At 37.4% G+C, this 18,967-nt stretch overlaps 1 protein-coding gene across 1 annotated transcript in view; it reads left to right on the top strand.

Annotated features, from left to right (window-relative positions):
* LOC100946492 (disintegrin and metalloproteinase domain-containing protein 32-like) overlaps positions 1-18,967 on the top strand; it is a gene marked incomplete at its 3' end in the record, with an annotated part of 182,841 nt that overhangs the window by 58,865 nt on the left and 105,009 nt on the right. Inside the window, exon 5 of the mRNA XM_012813948.1 lies at positions 18,258-18,326. Coding sequence (XP_012669402.1) covers positions 18,258-18,326 — 69 coding nt within the window. The remainder of the gene's footprint in view (positions 1-18,257; positions 18,327-18,967) is intronic.

Genomic DNA, 18,967 nt, shown 5'->3' on the forward strand with positions numbered 1-18,967 from the left:
CAAGAATGGAAGAAAAAGTATCCAATGTACACAGCCTTATTATGAAACTAATTTATAGCTTTCATATGAAAGCTATAACCTAATTATAGCCTAAGAATATGGGGAGGAGGGAGGAAGATTTTGTATAGTTGATGCTATTTCAGAACTTGATATAGTGCTGTTCAACATTTTCACTTGACTCTGGCTAAGTCTTGGAAGGTGGTGGGCTTCCAATATTGGTCAATTTCCTTCAGATTTTCATATTTCTGAGAATAAAGTTTCTTGTAATATTCATTAAGCATTTTTTTAATTTCTGAGGAGTCGGTTGTTATTTTGTCTTTACCATTTATGATTAATGAAATCGGAGATTTTACTCTTTTTTTCTGGTTAGGTTAGCCAGAGATTTATCTATTTTATTAATCTTTTCAAAAAACCAACTTCTTGATTTATTGATCTGTTGCATAACCCTTTTATTTTCAATTTCATTTAATTATGCTCTAATTTTGGTTATTTCTCTTCTTCTGTTGGGTTTGGGATTGGAATGTTCTTCCTTTTCCAGTTGCTTTAGATGTTTCATTAAGTTTTAACTTCCGCTCTTTCCATTTTTTGCGGAAGGCTTGCAGTGCTATAAATTCCCTCTTAGGACTGCCTTTGCAGTATCCCAGAGGTTCTGATAATTCATGTGTTCATTATCATTTTGTTCCAAAAATTTGGTAATTTCCTTTTTAATCTCATCTCCCAGCTATCATTCAGCATAAGGTTATTTAGCTTCCATGTTTTTGTATGAGTATGCAGATTCCTCTTGTTACTGAGTTCAACTTTTATTCTATGATGATCCAAGAAGATGTAAGGAATAATTTCTATTCTTTTAAATTTGCTGAGGTTAGACTTGTGGCCTAAGATGTGATCAATTTTGGAGTATGTTCCGTGGGCTGATGAGAACTATGTGTATTCAGTTTTGTTAGGATGAAATGTTCTGTAGGTATCTGTTAAATCCAAATGTTGAGTGGTTAAGTTTAAGGCTAAAATTTCTTTGCTTAGCTTCTTTTTGGAGGATCTATCCAACACTGACAAAGGAGTGTTAAAATCTCTGACTATTACGGAGCTGGAGGAAATCAAGTTGCTCATGTCTGTTAGAGTCTCTCTTATAAATTGAGGTGCATTATGGTTGGGTGCATCAATGTTAATAATTGAAATCTCATCATGTTGATTGTTACCCTTAACAAATATGAAATGACCATCCTTATCTTTCCTTACTTTTGTTTGTTTAAAGCCCATTATATCTGTGATTAAAATTGCAACACCTCCTTTTTTCTGATTTCCATTTGCCTGAATTATAGACGACCATCCCTTCACCCTGCGTCTATATTTGTCTTTTAAGGTAAGATGAGATTCTTGATTCTTGTATGCAACAGATATCTGGCCTGAGTTTTTGGATCAAGTTAGCCAACCTGTGTCTCGTTAGAGGACAATTTAAGCCATTCACATTAATTGAGAGTATTGATAAGCCTCATAGAATTTTGGGTTTTGAGATTTTTGAATGTCCAGTGGACATTTTTAATCCTTTTGCCACTCTGGAAGTCGGAATTTGATCACAAGTTTCTGAGTAAGTTTACTTTTGTGGTGGAGGATTGCACTGGTCATTATAGTGGATAGGTCTCAGAATATCCTGGAGACCTGGTTTAGTTATGGCAAATTTCTTCAACATGTGAATGTCATTAAAGTATTTAATTTCTCCATCATAAATGAAACTAAGCTTAGCTGGATACAGGATCCTGGGTTGAAAGTTATTTTGTTTTAGGAGATTAAAATTTGATGGCCACCTTCTTCTACCTTGAAAAGTTTCAGCCCAGAGATCTACAGTCATTCTAATATTCTTCCCCTTGTAGGTTATGGTTTTGTTATATCTGGCTGCTTTCAGAATTTTTCTCCTTCATATTAACCTTAGTGAAATTAATTATGATGTGCCTGCGGGTTGTCTTATTTGGGTTGAGTCATGATGGGGTTCTGAAACTGTCTGCTATCTGAATTTCAGAATCTATTGGCATGTCTGGAAAGCTCTCCTTCATAATCTCAGAAGAGGAGCCTCTATGCATTGTGAAGCAAATTTGTTGCCTTTGGGTATTCCTATAAGGCAAATATTAGTTTTTTTCAAATTATCCCAAAGCTCTCTGAGAGAAAGATCCATTTTTGCTCTCCATTTCTCTTTCTCTTTGAGAGTTTTGGAATGTTCAAAAGCTTTTGTCTTCAATGTCAGAAATCCTTTCTTCCACTTGCTCCATTCTGTTACTAAGGGATGCTATTGTAGTTCTCAGATCTTTGAGGGCTGCAAATTCTTGTCTCAATGTGTCAAAATCTTTGATGATTTTGTCTTTGAATTCATTGAATTCTTGACACAGCTTTTGAATTTCTCCTTGAATTTCTAATTCTATCTTTGCCTCTATTCTATTAATCTTATTTGCAATCCAATCTCTGAATTTGATTTCTGACATCTCAGTTATTTGTCTATGAATGGGATGTTCAGTTGTGTCCGCCATATTGTTCCTTGGGGGAGTTGATCTACTCTGGTTATTCATGTTACCAGAGTTTTTCTGCTGATTATGTCCCATGATTATGTCCCATAATTATGTACCTTTTGGCTACATAAGCAGATAAGGTAAAGTTGGGTTGGGGGGCTCCTGGAGTAGTGATTAAGCAGCCCTTTGCCCAAGAGCTGGGACTGGTATCTGTACCTTTCCCCCTAGAGCTTTGCAAAGGACCTGTACATAGCTTTGCTATGGCCTGTGACACTGGGGACTTACTTGATGTGGTGGGACTAAGGGGCTCTGTCTTGTTTTCAGCTGGTCTCCATCCTACCCTAGTGAATTAGTTACTTTGGGTTGAAGTCTCAGCTGTGAAGTAATACCAGAAATTCAGTCACCCTACTCCCCATAAGCAACAACTGGAAAAGGAAAATCAAACCTTCCCACAACCTCACACCCAGGGTTCCACTTTCTATAGTCCTCAGGTGATTGGTTCAGTCTGAGAGATCTAAATAAATTGTCCTAGTCAGCACCCAGTCTCAAGTGAGGGAGTTCAAAAAGTCCCCGGGCAAGTAGATAGCAGGGGTCTGCTGCCAGCTCGAGTATGACTCTTTCTGGTGCTCCGTGGAGTCAGAAGGACACCCCCAGCAAATGAATTAGACAGGGAAGGTTGATGCTCCTTCCCCACCTTGCACCTCTGTCACATTCAGTCATTGGTAACCATGCAGGACTGTGACCCAGTTCCTCCAATGAGCAGATGCTGCTCCAGGGTTTTGCATCTGCCTGAGTCATAGGGTGATCTATGTCTCCTTGACCAGGCCTCCACACTCTGCCACCATCCAGCAGGGGAAGCTGAGGCCTAACACCCTTGGGTGGTTAATGGAAGCTGAGGCAGTTCACTCAGTTCCCCTGATTGATGTTGCTGACACTTACATTTTCACAGCATTTGTGATTCTGTCCTGGGTATATTCCCTTGCGGACCCCAGTCTATGCCACTGCCTGGAGCTGGCATGTCTGTCTCCATTTCAGTCTGTGTTGGGGTGTGTGTGGTTAGCGCTCACACCAAGTTCTCAGTTCTAGCCTCTCCCTTCCTTCTTTTGTCTCAGCTATGTCCCCTGAAGGCTGGGTTTTCTTAGGCTCACTAAAGCAGTCCTCTGGCTCTGGTCCACTCTGGGAGTATACTGTCTCTGCACACACATCTTCTGTTCTCCTTCCCTGTTGTGTCCTGCCCAAGCCAGTATCACCTTAGGCATACCCTTTACTCATAGGGCCTGCCTTACTCTCCCATAGCTGTTCTGCCAGTGTCTGCCACCGGAGAAGAGGCCCAGCTTTCTCTGGTTGCCCAGAGAGACAGGGAGTGTCTCTGCAAAATATCCCCAGGGGTGTGAGCCCTATTGTTCCCACTGCTGTGGCTGCTGCTCTGTGCCACAAGGCACTGTCTTTCCCTCTCCTGTCTTGTTCCTTCAGAATCAGCACAGACCTGCAACAGCCCATGCCCTGTCCACACCTTTTGAGAAAATGCCCAAGAATCTGGACCCCATGGGGGACAGGCTTCCAGACCTCAGAGTGAGAGTGGAGGGGAGTACTGGGAGTTCAGAATTGCAGGTAGAGAATATGTACAGTTCTATATAGTTTTATGTCTGGTAGAAGAGTGCCATGGCACCCTAGTAGGGGAAAGAGGTCCGGTTTTTAGAGGGTCTCTCCCGTGGGATAAAATGGGACAATGTTTGAACTCTGCTTACTTGTTTGTAGAAAGTATACTGTGAGCTATTCTCTTGGAGAGGGGACTCACGTCCACTTGGCAATGGATTTTGTACTTATTGTTTGTATCCTTGGGGTTGCAGCTTGCCTCCACAGTTGATGTGTGTTCTTCAACCTTCTCTCTTGGCTCTGCTCCAAGTCATCAGCTTACTTGCTAAACTTTAACTCTCCTTCTGGATGGTAGCCTTTGTGGAAAGCTGGCTCCAGTCGGCCATCTTGCCTCTGCCCCAGTCTATTTTTTTTTTCTGATCAATATTATCTTTATTGAAGTTAGATTTTTTATTCAGGAGATTAAAATATGGAAGATTCCTTTGATCCTATCAAAAAGTGCTTTTAAGCATTATTAGGGCGGTAGATTTCAGATTCATCCTCATTCCAAGTGTTGAAAAGTGATTTTAAGCACTATTAGGGCTGGTAGATTTCAGATTCGTCCTCATTCCAAGCCTTGTTGATTGGCCCTTTTGTTTTATTTTTTCATTTTTCACTCCTGACTTCTTTTAGTAGACCTTTCACTTGTGCCAGGCCTTCAGCTACCACCTGTGTTTCCTCAACACCACAGAGCTTATTTGCTGCCTTCTACAATTTCTTTTATATTAATTAAATCATATTTGTGCACATTAATACTATCATGGGATACAGTGTGTTGTTTCCATATACAATTTGAAATTCTTTCATCCAGTTGGCCAACATGGCCATCATGTCGTTCTCATAATTGTATTAAGACATTTATATTCGACATTTAGAAAGATTCACATGTACCCTTATAGGATAAATCATAGGCGTGGTCCCAGCAATCACCTTTTCTTCACCCATCCTCCCCCTCCCCTCACCTTCCTCTCCTCTTCATATTCTTGGACTACAATTGGATTATAGCTTTCCTGTGATAGTTAACAGTTAGTTTCATAATAGGGTTGAGTACATTGGATACTTTTTCTTCCATTCTTGTGATACTTTGCTAAGAAGAACATTTTCCAGCTCCATCCATGTAAACATGAAGGAGGTAAAGTCTCCATCTTTCTTTAGGGCTGCATAGTATTCCATGGTGTACATATACCACAATTTATTGATCCATTCATGGGTTGATGGGCACTTGGGCTTCTTCCATGACCTAGCAATTGTGAATTGGGCTACGATGAACATTCTGGTACAGATATCTGTATTGTAGTGTGATTTTTGAGCTTCTTGATATATACCTAGCAGAGGAATCATAGGATCGTCTATTTTTTAAATATTTTTTCTTTTTTCCCCTTCATTTTATTTATTTATTTATGTTTTTATTTTTATTTTATTTGTTGTTTCTGTCTTCTTTTTACTCCATCCTTTCTTTGCTGAGGGCAGTGTGACACAGTTGTGGTCTGGTAGGCAGATGGTAGCAGTAATGTGGCTCAAGGAGGCCAGGAAAACTCTGTACCATTGGCCCCAGGAAGGAAGTATTAGGAAGGCCACACAGCAGAACTGTTCTATTTTTCTTTTTTGTTGTTTTTCTTCTCTATCTGCACTCAAGTTTCCCTTCTTCTTTCCTGTGTTTGCTTTTTTTCTTTTCTTCCTAATTTTGGCAGAGGAAGAGTCTGAATTTGTTCAGGCTGTTAAGGAGAGCCTGATTTAGAGGAACCTGCTTAGCCCTGCTCTTCAAAACCCTTGAGCTATAGACGTGGCCTTAGCACTGGGCTGAACAATAACATTTCTCCTCTAAGTCTCTTCTTTCCTTCCTATCCTCCTTCTCTTCCATTCTTCAATTTTCTTCTGTCAATTCTGTTTCCCTCCTTCTCTTTTCTTTCATTCTTTTTCTTTCTTTTTATTTCCCCTTACTCTTTCTTTGTTTCCTCCAATTTCTTTTCCTTTCCTCTTGCTTCTCTTTGTTTCCTTCAACCCTTCTCTACCTTCCGACCCCATACTAGGGAGTCTCTTCATCACCTAAACTCTGAGACAAGGTAACTTGAAGCAAAGGAGGAAGGGAGAAGGAAAAAAGTGTACAAAAAAGTGAGTGAAAAGAAAGCACTCATGAGGTGGAACCAAAAGAATAATTAAGGGACCATGAAGAACCAAAATAGAGCAACTCCTCCAAGGGACTATGAGACAATTTTAACTGAAGACTTCTCCTATAAAGAAGTAATGGATTTGACAGAAAGGGAATTTAAAATATGATAGATTAAGACAATAAAGAGATTGGATGAGAAAATGGAAAGACAGAATCAAAAGTCAGATGAACGATATGTAGAATATAGAAAAGATAGGGATGAGCTTAAAGAAATGAAGGAGACAATCAGGGAATTTAAAGAAATTGTAGCTAGTATAAAAAATAGATTAGACCACGGAGAAGAAAGAACATCATATTTAGAGGATAAAGTCTTTTAGTTTACAGAGGCTGAAAACTCTGATAGTTACAGAGTCAGAAAAGAAGAAGAAGGAAGCAGAACAGGCACTTAGAGAACTACGAGATGTCATGAAACATTCAAACATATGGATAATAGCATTCTCTGAACGGGAAGAAGATTGTTCCAAAGGTATGGAAGCCCTACTGGAGACTATCATAAGTGAAAACTTCCCAAGTTTTACTAAGGATCCTGACCTACTCTTTCAGATGGATGTCAAATCCTAGGTCATCTCAACTCTAACAGAACCTATCCAAGGCATATTGTTTTACAAGCATCTAGAATAAGCACCAATTAACCTACAAGGGCAGAGCCATTAGGATGACAGCAGACTTTTCAACCAAAACTTTCCAAGCCAGAAGAGCATGGTCATCCACCTTCAACATCCTTAAACAAAATAATTTTCATCCTAGCATCCTGTATCCTGCTAAACAGGATACTGTTTACACTTCAAAACTTATGGAGAAATCAAACACTTCAAAATTGATGGAGAAATCAAATCTTTTGCTGATACACAAGCACTGAGGAAATTCATCATAGCAAGACCAGGCCTATAGGAAATACTTAGACCGATTCTCAACTGAACTTTGACTGACTGATACTTAGACCAATTCTCATCTGAACACCACAATGTACCATCACCAAAGTAAACACCTAGAAGCCAAAGGCCAGAGCTTAGCTTTCACAATGGCACAAAGGAGAAAATCACAAAACAAACTTTCCCATAATAAGGTGAATAGAATTCCACCACACTTATCCATACTTTCAATAAATGTCAATGGATTGAATACCCCACTGAAGAGACACAGGCTGGCTGATTGGTTAAAAAAACACAAGCCATCTATATGCTGTCTTTAGCAGACAAACTTTGTCCTGAAAGACAAAGAGTCAGGGTGAAGGGATGGAAAACAGTGTATCAAGCAAATGGACATCAGAAGAAAGAAGGGGTTGCAATTGTATTCTCAGATACAAGGGGATTGAAAGCAACTTCAGGTAAGAAATAAAAAGATGGACGTTTCATACTGGTCAAAGGAACAATATAACAAGAAGACACCTCAATTTTAAACATTTATGCACCCAATTTAAATGATCCCAGATTTATGAAACAGACCTTGAGAGGTCTGAACAATATGATATCCTGTAACACCTTACTAGTCGGGGACTTCAACACCCCTCTGATGCAAATAGACAGATCCTCTAAGCAGAAAATAGATAAGGATACAAAGGACTTAAACATGACCCTAGAACAAATGTGATTAATAGACATATACAGAACACACCATCCCAAAGCAAAAGAATATACTTTTTCTCATCAGCTCATGACACATACTCCAAAATAGATCACATCCTAGGCTACAAATCAAACCTCAGCAAAATTAAAGGAATAGAAATTATTCCATGTCTCTTCTCAGACCACAAGGCTATAATGGTGTAGTTCAACTCTAACAATAATATTCATCCCTGCACAAAGTCTTAGGGACTAAACAACATTATGCTGAATGGTAGTTTGGTTAAGGAAGAGATAAAAGAGGAATTTGTTAATTTCCTCAAACATAACAACAATGAAGACACAAGTTATCAAAACATCTGGGATACACCAACAGCAATTGTGAGAGGAAAATTTTTGTGCTAGATGTCTACCTTCAAAAAACAATAAGTGAGCAAAACAGCACACTCATAAACCATCTGAGGGAATTGGAAAAAGAAGATCAATCTAACCCTAAACACATCTGAAGAAAGGAAATAGCCAAAATTAAATCAGAGATTAATGAAATTGAAAACAAACAAACAAAAATCATTGGATTAACAGAATAAAGAGTTGTTTTTTTTTGAAAAATAAATAAAGTAGATAAACCTTTGGCCAGACTAACTAGACACAGAAAAGCACTAGTAACCACAATAGAGAATGATAAAAGGGAAATAACAACAGATGCCACAGAGATACAAGAGATTATCTCTGAATAATACAAGAAACTCTATGCCTAGAAATTTGACAATGTAGAGGAAATGGATCAATACATGGAATCACACCTTCTCCCTAGTCTTAATCAAGAAGAAATAGATCTTCTAAACAGACCAATTTTAAGTAATGATATCAAAGAGACAATAAAAAAACCTTCCAACAATAAAATGCCCTGCTTGGAGGATCTGTCCAGTCTGCCAGCGGGGTGTTATAGTGCAAGAAAATATTATATTGTTCATATCAGTTAGAGTTTGTTTTATAAGTTGAGAACATTTAGATAGGGTGTATAAATGTTAATTATTGAAATCTCTTCATGTTATGTGCTTCCTTTGACAAGTATGTAATGTCCATCATTGTCTTTCCTTATTTTTATTGGTTTAAATCCTATTGTATCTGTAAATAATACTGCGATCCCAACTTTTTTTTTTGCTTTCTATTTGCCTGGATTACTGTTGCCCATCCCTTCATCCTGAGTCTTGTTTTATCCTTTGAGGGAAGATGAGTTTCTTGGAGGCAACAGATATCTGGCTACAGTTTTTATATCCAGTCAGCCAGCCTGTGCCTCTTCAGAGGAGACGTCAAGCCATTCACATTGGGAGAATTGATAGGTATGGTACAGATTTAGTCATCTTGTTTTTCAGAGGTCTGGAGCTTATTTTTATCCTTTTCACCATTGTGGAAGCTAGGCTTTGTACTTTAATTTCTGGGTGAGTTTACTTTGGTGGTGGGTCTGAATACTTCCTGTAGAGCTGATCTAGTCATGGCAGATTCTGTCAACATATGGATGTCAGTAAAGTATTTGATTTCTCTATCATAAATGAAACTCAATTTAACAGGATCTAGGATCCTATGCTGAAAATTCTTTTAAGATTGAATCTTGATGACCATTCTCTTCTGGCTTGAAAAGTTTCATCTGAAAGATCTGCAGTCATCTTGATATTTTTACCATTGTAAGTAATACTTTTCTTATGCCTGATTGCTTTCAGGATTTTCTCCTTCATATTTACATTGGCAAAATTAATTACAATGTGTCTAGGAGATGGTTTGATTGGATTTCAGGGCTCATGCTGGGGTTCTGGAACTGTCTACTATCTGAATTTCTGTGTCTCTTGTAATACTTGGGAAGTTTTCCACCATAATGTCTTGGAGTAGAGATTTTGTGCATTTGGGACAATCTTCTTCAGGATTCCCTATAATTCAGATGTTTTATTTTTTTGAATTATCCCATAATGCTCTCAGCGAATATTCTGTTCTTGTTTTCCATTTTTCTGCTTCTTTGAATGCTTGGGATAGTTTAAAAATCTTATCTTCATTTTCTGAGATTCATTCTTCTCCATGTTTGACTGTATTTCTGAAGGTTTCTACTGTGTTTTGAAGCTTGTTGAATACCTTTTTCACTCCTTAAGTTCTGCTATATCTTTTCTGATCATGTCCATATCCTTGATGACTTTGTCTTTGAATTCATTAATTTCTTGGGACAACTTCTGAACTATTTTTTGGTTTTCTATTACCATTTTTTTCTTCCACTGTACTGACCTTATTTGCCATCCATATTCTGAATTCTATTTCTGACATTCATCAATTTCTCTGTGGATGGTATTTTCTGTTGTATCTCCTTTAAAATCCCTGGGGGGAGTTGATATGCTCTGATTTTTCATGATATCTGAGTTCTTTTGCTGATTCTTCCCTGTGAGTATTTTCAGCTTCTTCCTTTTTAAAAATATGTTAAGTATACTTTTTTAGTTGAATTGATAGGTTGTCCCTGAATATTTGTTGCAAGATAATCTAATAGGGGACCCTTAGGAAGCACCGTACTAACCTATTTGGTAATTAAATCTGACTGGTTAACACTGGCTTGGGAGGCCCCAGGAACTGGAGCTAACCACCCTTACCCCACTAAGCTGGAGCTTGTGGTTTTGACTTATCCCCTATAGCCTCACAGAGGTCCTTTTAAGGGTTATAGTCAGAGATTCTGGTGGCCAGCTTGGTATGATAGTGCAACCTGGCTTTGTCTTAATGTTAACTTGCCCTCTACTCAATCCTAAGTAGTTGCAGTATTATGCTGGAATCTCTGTTGGGCAAAGATACAAACACCTGCAGCCCTGCCCCCACCAGGGATAGCTGGAGGAGGATAATCTGCAGGTAGACCTGCTGAATCTTCCCCTCACTGTTGCAATGCCACCACTGCTCTATCCAAGGCAGTAAAGTCATGAATTGGCAGCCCCAGACAGCAGGTCCAGGGGACAAGAATCAGTGACAGCACTGGCCCAGAGTTCCAGTCAAAGTCGCTCAGGCACTGGGAACCACTTATCCTTTTGAACTCAGTGGTTGGCCTGGCAGGCTAAAAACAGAAATCTGTGGCCAGCTCTTCCTGAGAATTCCCAAGGAGCTAGAGAAGAGTGTTTTCTTGTGGGAAAGAGAAACACAAAAGTTTCCTCATCTAATTGCTGAAGTTAGGACATTGGCACTGTTTTCACACTGTAGTTTGGCCACCTACAGAATGCCTGGGCCTCTCTGGCCGCTGCAGGGAGCAGTCCTTCCAGGCAACTAGGATGGGAGGGGAGGGTGAGCTGTGTGTACAGGATTGCAGGAAAATATTTAGTCACTTTTGTGCCAGGAATGATGGGGCCTAGGCTCAGTGGTAGAATCTCACTGGTGAAGGAGGACTGGGACTTATTGGTTCTTTCCTGTGGGGTAAGGTGAGAATACTTTTGTTCACTGCTTACTCATGGGCTGCTCATGGGAAAGCCCACTGACAAGTTTCCATTTAGGGCAGCTGTCACCTTTCCTCTTGGCACTGGGTTCCTTACCTGATCTTTGCTGTTTTTTTTCCTGCCGCTTGACTTAGCTTGAATGATGTGCACCTCACTTTCTTCTCTCTATGCTCAACTCCTCTTTTGCAGCTTCTCTGAGTGCATTTCTGCCCAATATCTCTCCCTCTGGATAAAAGCCTATGGTGAAAACTACTTCTAGTTGCCCATCTTGGACTCCTACCCTAATTGAGGCATTTTTACTTATTTAGTTTTGAGCTTGTTAATTGATGTTGACTTCTAGTATCAGATAAGTTCAAGAAAAGTTATCAAGAAAAGTTATCAGGTCATGCCAGTCATCCCAGCACTCTGAGAGGCCAAGGAGAGTGGATTGCCAGAACTCACAGGTTCAAGACCAGCCTAAGTGTGAGACCCTGTCTCTAAAAAATAGCTGGGTGTTGTGGCAAAGGCCTGTAGTCCTAGCTACTTGGGAGGCTGAGGGATTGCTTGAGCCCGAGAGTTTGAGGTTCCTGTGAGCTATGCCACAGCACTCTGCCAAAGGTGACAAAGAAAGACTGTCTCAAAAAAAAAAAAAAAAAGGAGAAAGAAAAAAAGTTGTGATTTTGTAGATCAGTTGGCTTTTTCTTGTTAACCTAGGAGTGCACTCTTTCCAGTTTTTCTAAATGATATTTAGAAAAATATAATATTAATAAAAATATTTCTTAAGCAATATTCTCAAGTATTTTAACTGCACATGGAGGAGTTATAAAAATAAACCATAAACTTAGTTATAAAGATAGTCTCAGAAAAGTGTCCAAAGATTGAAATGAGACTTTTATTTGTGACTCCAATACAATTACATTATGAATCAATAATAAAAAATAACAAACAAATTCAAGTGTTTGTATATTTGGAAATTAGAACTCACAATGATACTTCTGAATAACCCATGACTCATGGAAGAAATCATACTAGAAATTTGAAAATAGTTTTTTTTTTTTTTTTTTGAGATGGAGTCTCACTTGGTCATGCTGGGTAGAGTGCCATGGTGGCCTAGCTTACACCAACCTAAAACTCTTTGGCTCAGGTTATTCTCTTGACTCAGCCCCTTAAGTAGCTTGGACTACAGGCACCCACCACAATGCCCAGCTCATTTTTTCATTTTTAGTAGATAGGGAGTCTCGCCCTTGCTTTGTCTGGTCTCTAACTCCTGAACTCAAGGAATCCACCTGCTTCAGCTTCCCAAAGTGCTAGGATTACAGGTATGAGTCACTGCTCCTGGCCTGAAAATAGTTTTAACTAAATGATAAAGACATTTATGGTCCTAAATGCACATATTGGAAAAGAAAAATTAGAAATAAAAAAGCAAAGCATCTACCTCAGAAGCTAGAATGGAAAAGGAAAATAGAAGGAAAGAAAGGAAGGATGGAATTAAAAAAGGTAAGAGCCAAAGCCAGTCGATATAAGAAGAAGCATATGAGCATGTAAATGTCCAGTAAAATGGAAAACTTCTGAAGATACTGGTTAAAAAAGGGAAAGAATGAGTAATACATTATTATGAGGAATATGTTTTTTCTAGTGTATCATTTTTATTCTCTTATTTATTTTTCTAGATATATTTTAGTTATTTTCTTAGTGGTTACCCTGGATATTACAATTAATATCTGAAATGTAAAACAATCCTAGTTTAACACCAATTTACTTTTTATAATATATAAAAACTCTGCACCTTTAATCACAAATCATATCTTTATGTGTTGTATTCCTATTAACATAGATTTATAATAATTTATAATTACTTTATGCAGTTTATTTTAAATAATTTGGGAAAAAGAGAGGAATTGCAAACCAAAAAAATGTAATAATATTGGCGTCTGTATTTTACCTTTACAGTGTTCTTAATTTCTTTTATTGCTTGTGTTTTACTATTGCACTTTGATTTCAGACTGAAAGACTGCCTGTAGAATTTCCTGTAGGGCAGTATATTGGTTTCATAGGGCTGCCAGAATGTAGTACCATAGACTGACTGGAGTGAAAAATAAACATTTAATTTTTCACATGAGGCTAGAGATGTGAGGCCCTTTTTTTGGCCTTAATAGATAAACATCTTTTCCCTGTGGCTTCACATGCTCTTCTGTGTGTGATTATATTCTAATTTTATTTTCTTATACAGATGCCAGTTACATTTTATCAGGGCAAAGACCTATTTACCTTTTAAAATGTCTTATCTCCATATATAATACTTGGGGCTAGGATTTAAATATATAAAATTTTGTGGTACACAGTTCAGCCTCTTAACAGGTAGATTTCTACCAATCAGCTTCTCAATTTTTGTTTAACTGGAAATGTCTTCATTTTCCCTTCATTTTTAAAGGATTTTTTGTCATAGAATTACTGTTTGATTTTTTTCTTTCAGCACTGTAAATTTTGTCCATTGTCTCTGGCCTCCTTGATTTCTTTCTTTCCTTCCTTCCTTCTTTTTTTTTTTTTTTGTGAGGGGTGAATATTTTATTATAAGTCAATTATTCATGTTCCATAGGATTAAGTAATATGTAACATTTCAGCATTTCAGCTGTAGCATCTCTATCTCTAAGCCACTTTCATTAATTTTTTTTTAAAACAATGATAACATTCATTTGATCACAACAGCATTTTGGCAAAGATCTCTGCTCTTCTCCCCATCAGCTGGAGTGATTTAAAAGGCTGAAAGCTGAAATCATCTAAAGTCTTACACTGAGAGTTGATTGTGTTCAGCTTCTTCTTCTTTTTTTATTGTTGGGGATTCATTGAGGGTACAAGAAACCGGGTTACACTGATTGCGTTTGTTAGGTAAAGTCCCTGTTACAATCGTGCTTGCCCCCAAAAGGTGTGGCACACACCAAGACCCCAACCTTCTCCTCCCTCTCTCTCTGCTATTCCTTTCCCCCACCCCTCCCTCCTTCTTTCTCTCTATGCTATCCCCTTCCTCCACCTCCACCATGTCATTAATTGTCCTCATATCAAAATTGAGTGCATAGGATTCATGCTTCTCCATTCTTGTGATGATTTACTAAGAATAATGTGTTCCACTTCCATCCAGGTTAATGCAAAGGCTGTAAAATCTCCATTTTTTAAATGGCTGAATAGTATTCCATGGTGTGCATATACCACAGTTTGTTAATCCATTCTTGGGTTGGTGGCATTTAGGCTGTTTCCACATTTTGGCTATTGTAAATTGAGCTGCGATAAACAGTCTAGTTCAAGTGTCCTTATGATAAACAGATTTTTTTCCTTCTGGGTATATGCCAGTAATGGGATTGCGAGATCAAATGGGAGGTCTAGCTTGAGTTCTTTGAGGGTTCTCCATGCTTCCTTCCAAAAAGGTCATATTAGTTTGCATTTCCACCAGCAGTGTAAAAGTGTTCCCTTCTCTCCACATCCACACCAGCATCTGCAGTTTTGAGATTTTGTGATGTGGGCCATTCTCGCTGGAGTTAGATGGTATCTCAGGGTGGTTTTGATTTGCATTTCTCTAATAATTAGGGATGATGAACATTTGTTCATATGTTTGTTAGCCATTCTTCTGGCTTCTTTAGGGAAGGTTCTATTCAGGTCTCTTGCCCATTGATATATGGGATTGTTGGCTTTTTTCATGTGGATTAATTGGAGTTCTCTGTGTATCCTAGTTATCAAGGTTTTGTCTGATTCAAAATATGCAAATATTCTTTCCCATTGTGTATGTTGTCTATTTGCTTTGGTTGTTGTTTCCTTAGCTGTACAGAAGCTTTTCAGTTTAATTAGATCCCATTTGTTTATTTTTGTTGTTGCAATTGCCATAGCAGTCTTCTTCATGAAGTCTTTCCCCAGGCTGATATCTTCCAGTGTTTTTCCTATACTTTCTTTGAGGATTTTTGTTGTTTCATGCCTTAAATTTAAGTCCTTTATCCATCTTGAATCAATTTTTGTGAGTGGAGAAAGTTGTGAGTCCAGTTTCAGTCTTTTACATGTGGATATCCAGTTCTCCCAGCACCATTTATGGAATAGGGAGTCTTTCCCCCAAGGTATGTTCTTATTTGGTTTATTGAAGATTAGGTAGTTATAAGATGTTAGTTTTATTTCCTCATTTTCTATTCAATTCCAAATGTCTATGTCTCTATTTTTGTGCCAGTACCATGTTGTCTTGACCACTGTGGGTTTGTAGTATAGCCTAAAATCTGGTATGCTGATGTCCCCAGCTTTGTTTTTATTACTAAGAACTGCTTTAGCTACATGGATTTTTTTTCTGGGTCCATACAAAACATAGAATCATTTTTTCCCAGTCTTGAAAGTATGATGTTGGTATTTTAATAGGGATGGCATTGAATCCGTAGATTGCTTTGAGAAGTATAGATATTTTAACAATGTTAATTTTTCTGAACCATGAGCATGCTATGTTCTTCCATTTGTTAATATCCGCTGCTATTTCCTTTCTTAAGGTTTCATAATTTTCTTTATAAAGGTATATTCCTAGATATTTCACCTCCATGATTTCTAATAAAAAAGTAGACATTAGTATTATTGAGGATCCCCTGTTTGTGATTATCTGTTCTCTCTTGCTGTTTTTATGGTTCTCTCTTGATTATTGGCTATTGACAGTTTAATTATAATGTGTGTTTGTGTGGATTCCTTTGAGTCTATTCTATTTGGAGTTCATTGATCTTCTTGGATATGTAAACTCATGTCTTTCATCAAATTTGAGAAGTTTTTTCCCATTGTTGCATCAGATTATCTTTCTGCCTCTTTCTTTTTCTCATTATTTGGTGATTCCCATTATGCATAAGTTTTTATGCTTAATGGTGTCCCACAGGACTGTTTGTTTTTTTTTATTCTTTTAAAAAATTGTGCTCATCATGGTGAATGATCTTGATTGATTTGTGAAGTTTGTTGACTCTGCTAAAATCTGTAGTTTAATCCCTTTGGAGAATTTTTATTTGGATTTGTACTTTTCAGGTTCAGAGTTTCCTTTTGTAGTCACCTATATTTTTGTTGATATTCTTTATTTGTTGTGGCATCATTCTTCTGGTTTCCTTTAGTTCTTTGTCCATGGTTTTCCTTACTCTTTGAGTACATTTAAAATGGTTAATTAATAGTTTTGTCTAGTAAGTACAAAGTCTGGGGTGCCTTAGGGACAATTCCAATTTCTTTTTTGCGTGAGAATGAGTCATACATTGTTGTTTCTTTTTATGTCTCATACTTTTTATTTTGTTGCTGAAGACTGAACAGTTTGAGTATTTTGATGTGATAATGCTAGAAATCAGATTTTCCCTTGCTTCCCATGAGGGTTTGTTTTTTGCTGCTTGTTGTGGGTTGTGGTTATTTACTGACTTTTCTAAAGTAATGTTTTGTTAACAATATTCCTATTTAAGTTGTCACCTAGTGATCTGGCAGAGATTTTTTTTTTTTAATGATGGGTGCCCCCCACCAAAAACAATTGAACAAACCCCCAAACCCCTTTTTGGCTTTTACAGATTGACTCTGTATTTGGGCACTCCTGCAACTCTTATTCCAGATGTTTACAACTCTGCCTCATCTTTTACTCCCATTTTCAAATGCCTTAAGGTTAGCCAGAGGAGAAAACGTAGCATCTTATCAAATATTTTCTGAACATGTGTTTACCCTGGGCATATGAGTTGCCTTCTAGATTTTCCAGAATATGCCAGAGATTTTCAAAGCCTTTATTTTCTTACCCATATCCTTCTCTAGCCTCTTTCTTCCTGGCTTTTTCAGCATGCCTGCTACTTGTTCCCTTGCTATCGGTGGCTGCAGGCAGTATATTTGCCTTTAAATACTTTTCATAAACAGCATCTTGGAGTCCACTCCAACCCTGCAAATGTTTTAAGGTAGTAGAAGCAAAGGAGAGACCTTGAGCAAATTCTTTCGGGAGATACTGGACAGCTCAAAACACATATTCTTTAAAAAAAAATTTCATGTTAATGTGAGAGTACAAACAACTAGGTTATAATATCTGTATTCATTAGGTACAACCATAGTTCTTTGAGAACAAGTGGTATCTCTTCCTCTGGTACCTGCAAGCCATGTCCAGTATATGGGCTACTATCCTCGTGGATGCTGCTGAGCTAGATGGAAGGAAATGGAATGGTAGGTGGATAAGGTCAAGCACTACATTCCCCTCTTAAAGAAATTATTTTTTCTTTAAGGTTTGTCTTGTTCTGTTTTATTTTTTCTGGGGTAATAGGGTGAATAGGCCACCTGATTTTTTTTTAAACTTAATTCATTTTTAAAAATTTTATTTATTATTATTATTTTTTAAATTTTGAAGCCACCTGTTTTTTACAATCTGGCCAATTGGCCAGATGTGTACAAGCAGGGTTTCAAGAGTAGGAGAGCAGTAGGAAAGGTGACTTAGACTTAGGATTGGCACAAAAGCACTTCCACTGCATTTATTGGCTTACTGCAATTCAAAGCCCACCCTAGGTTGAGAGAGAGAGAGAGAGAGAGAGAGAGAGAGAGAGAGAGAGAATAATCTCATCTCATGATAGGAGGCACTGTAGAGTCATGTTGCAAAGAATGTGGATACAGAAAGGAGTGAAAAAATGTAACCATTCTTAAAATTCTTAACAACTGTATAACTTGTAAAACAAAAGTTTATTTCTGATATTTAAATGAAATAGGTGGTTAGAAGTGCTGGGTGTTTTGTTTAGTTCACAGACTGGAAGCTATAGATCTATTGAAGTATATGTTGTAACTTTATAACTAGTGTTCTTATTACTTGAATCAAATGCCATAAAACTCAAAGTACTTTACATTGACATCAACCAATTTTATGACGCAAATACCTTAGAATATCCTAAGTATTGTGGTGAAACTAAAGAGATTATAATAAATTATGAAAAATTTTAGTGTTTATATGCTGTTATTTCTGTTTTTCTAGTTGGAATCAGATGTTCCAGATTTATTTCCTCTTTATCTAGAAATGCATGTTGTGGTGGACAATGCTTTGGTATGTATTTTACTTTTTTTTTTTTTACAACTCTTTATTACTGAAAATGTATGATTATGCCTAGGTAGAAAGCAACTAAAAGATTCTAGTCTTACTTAGATGTACATCATAGAGTTAATAGTGGAAAAATGTGAAAATTGAAAAACTAAATAGTCAAAATTATATCAGTTTTGTGATTTTGGTCAAAAAGAAGTTCCTATTTTAGGAAGTCTTGAGGAGCAATATGTAGCCATAGGAATGTTTTACCTTATAAAATACTTATTGGGGCAAAAGTGATAGTAGTATAACTACACAGAACTACATTATTGTGTGAAGCTTTTTAAAGCAGTTAGGATGGTACACTTGTTTCAGTCCATTGTTTTTCTGATATAAAAGACAGCTCTAGGTCCTTAATTCTCATAAAGAATTTGAGGGCTTTTGAACTTCGGAACCTTGGGGTGATAACCACTTTGGCTTTATTTCCCCTAATAGTTGAAATACTTTAGAAAATAGGGATAAAAATATATTTTCCTGGTTTTATTCTGATGATAGCATTTATTTGTCACACCCATGGAACTGTACAGAGAATATGAATAGTATTCATTGCCAATTCTTAAGGTTGAGCTTTTTTTTTTTTTTTTTTTTTGTGGTTTTTGGCCAGG

Source organism: Otolemur garnettii, unplaced genomic scaffold (genome assembly GCF_000181295.1).
Source record: "Otolemur garnettii isolate 467f Iridium unplaced genomic scaffold, OtoGar3 scaffold00367, whole genome shotgun sequence".
Lineage (NCBI taxonomy): Eukaryota > Metazoa > Chordata > Mammalia > Primates > Galagidae > Otolemur > Otolemur garnettii.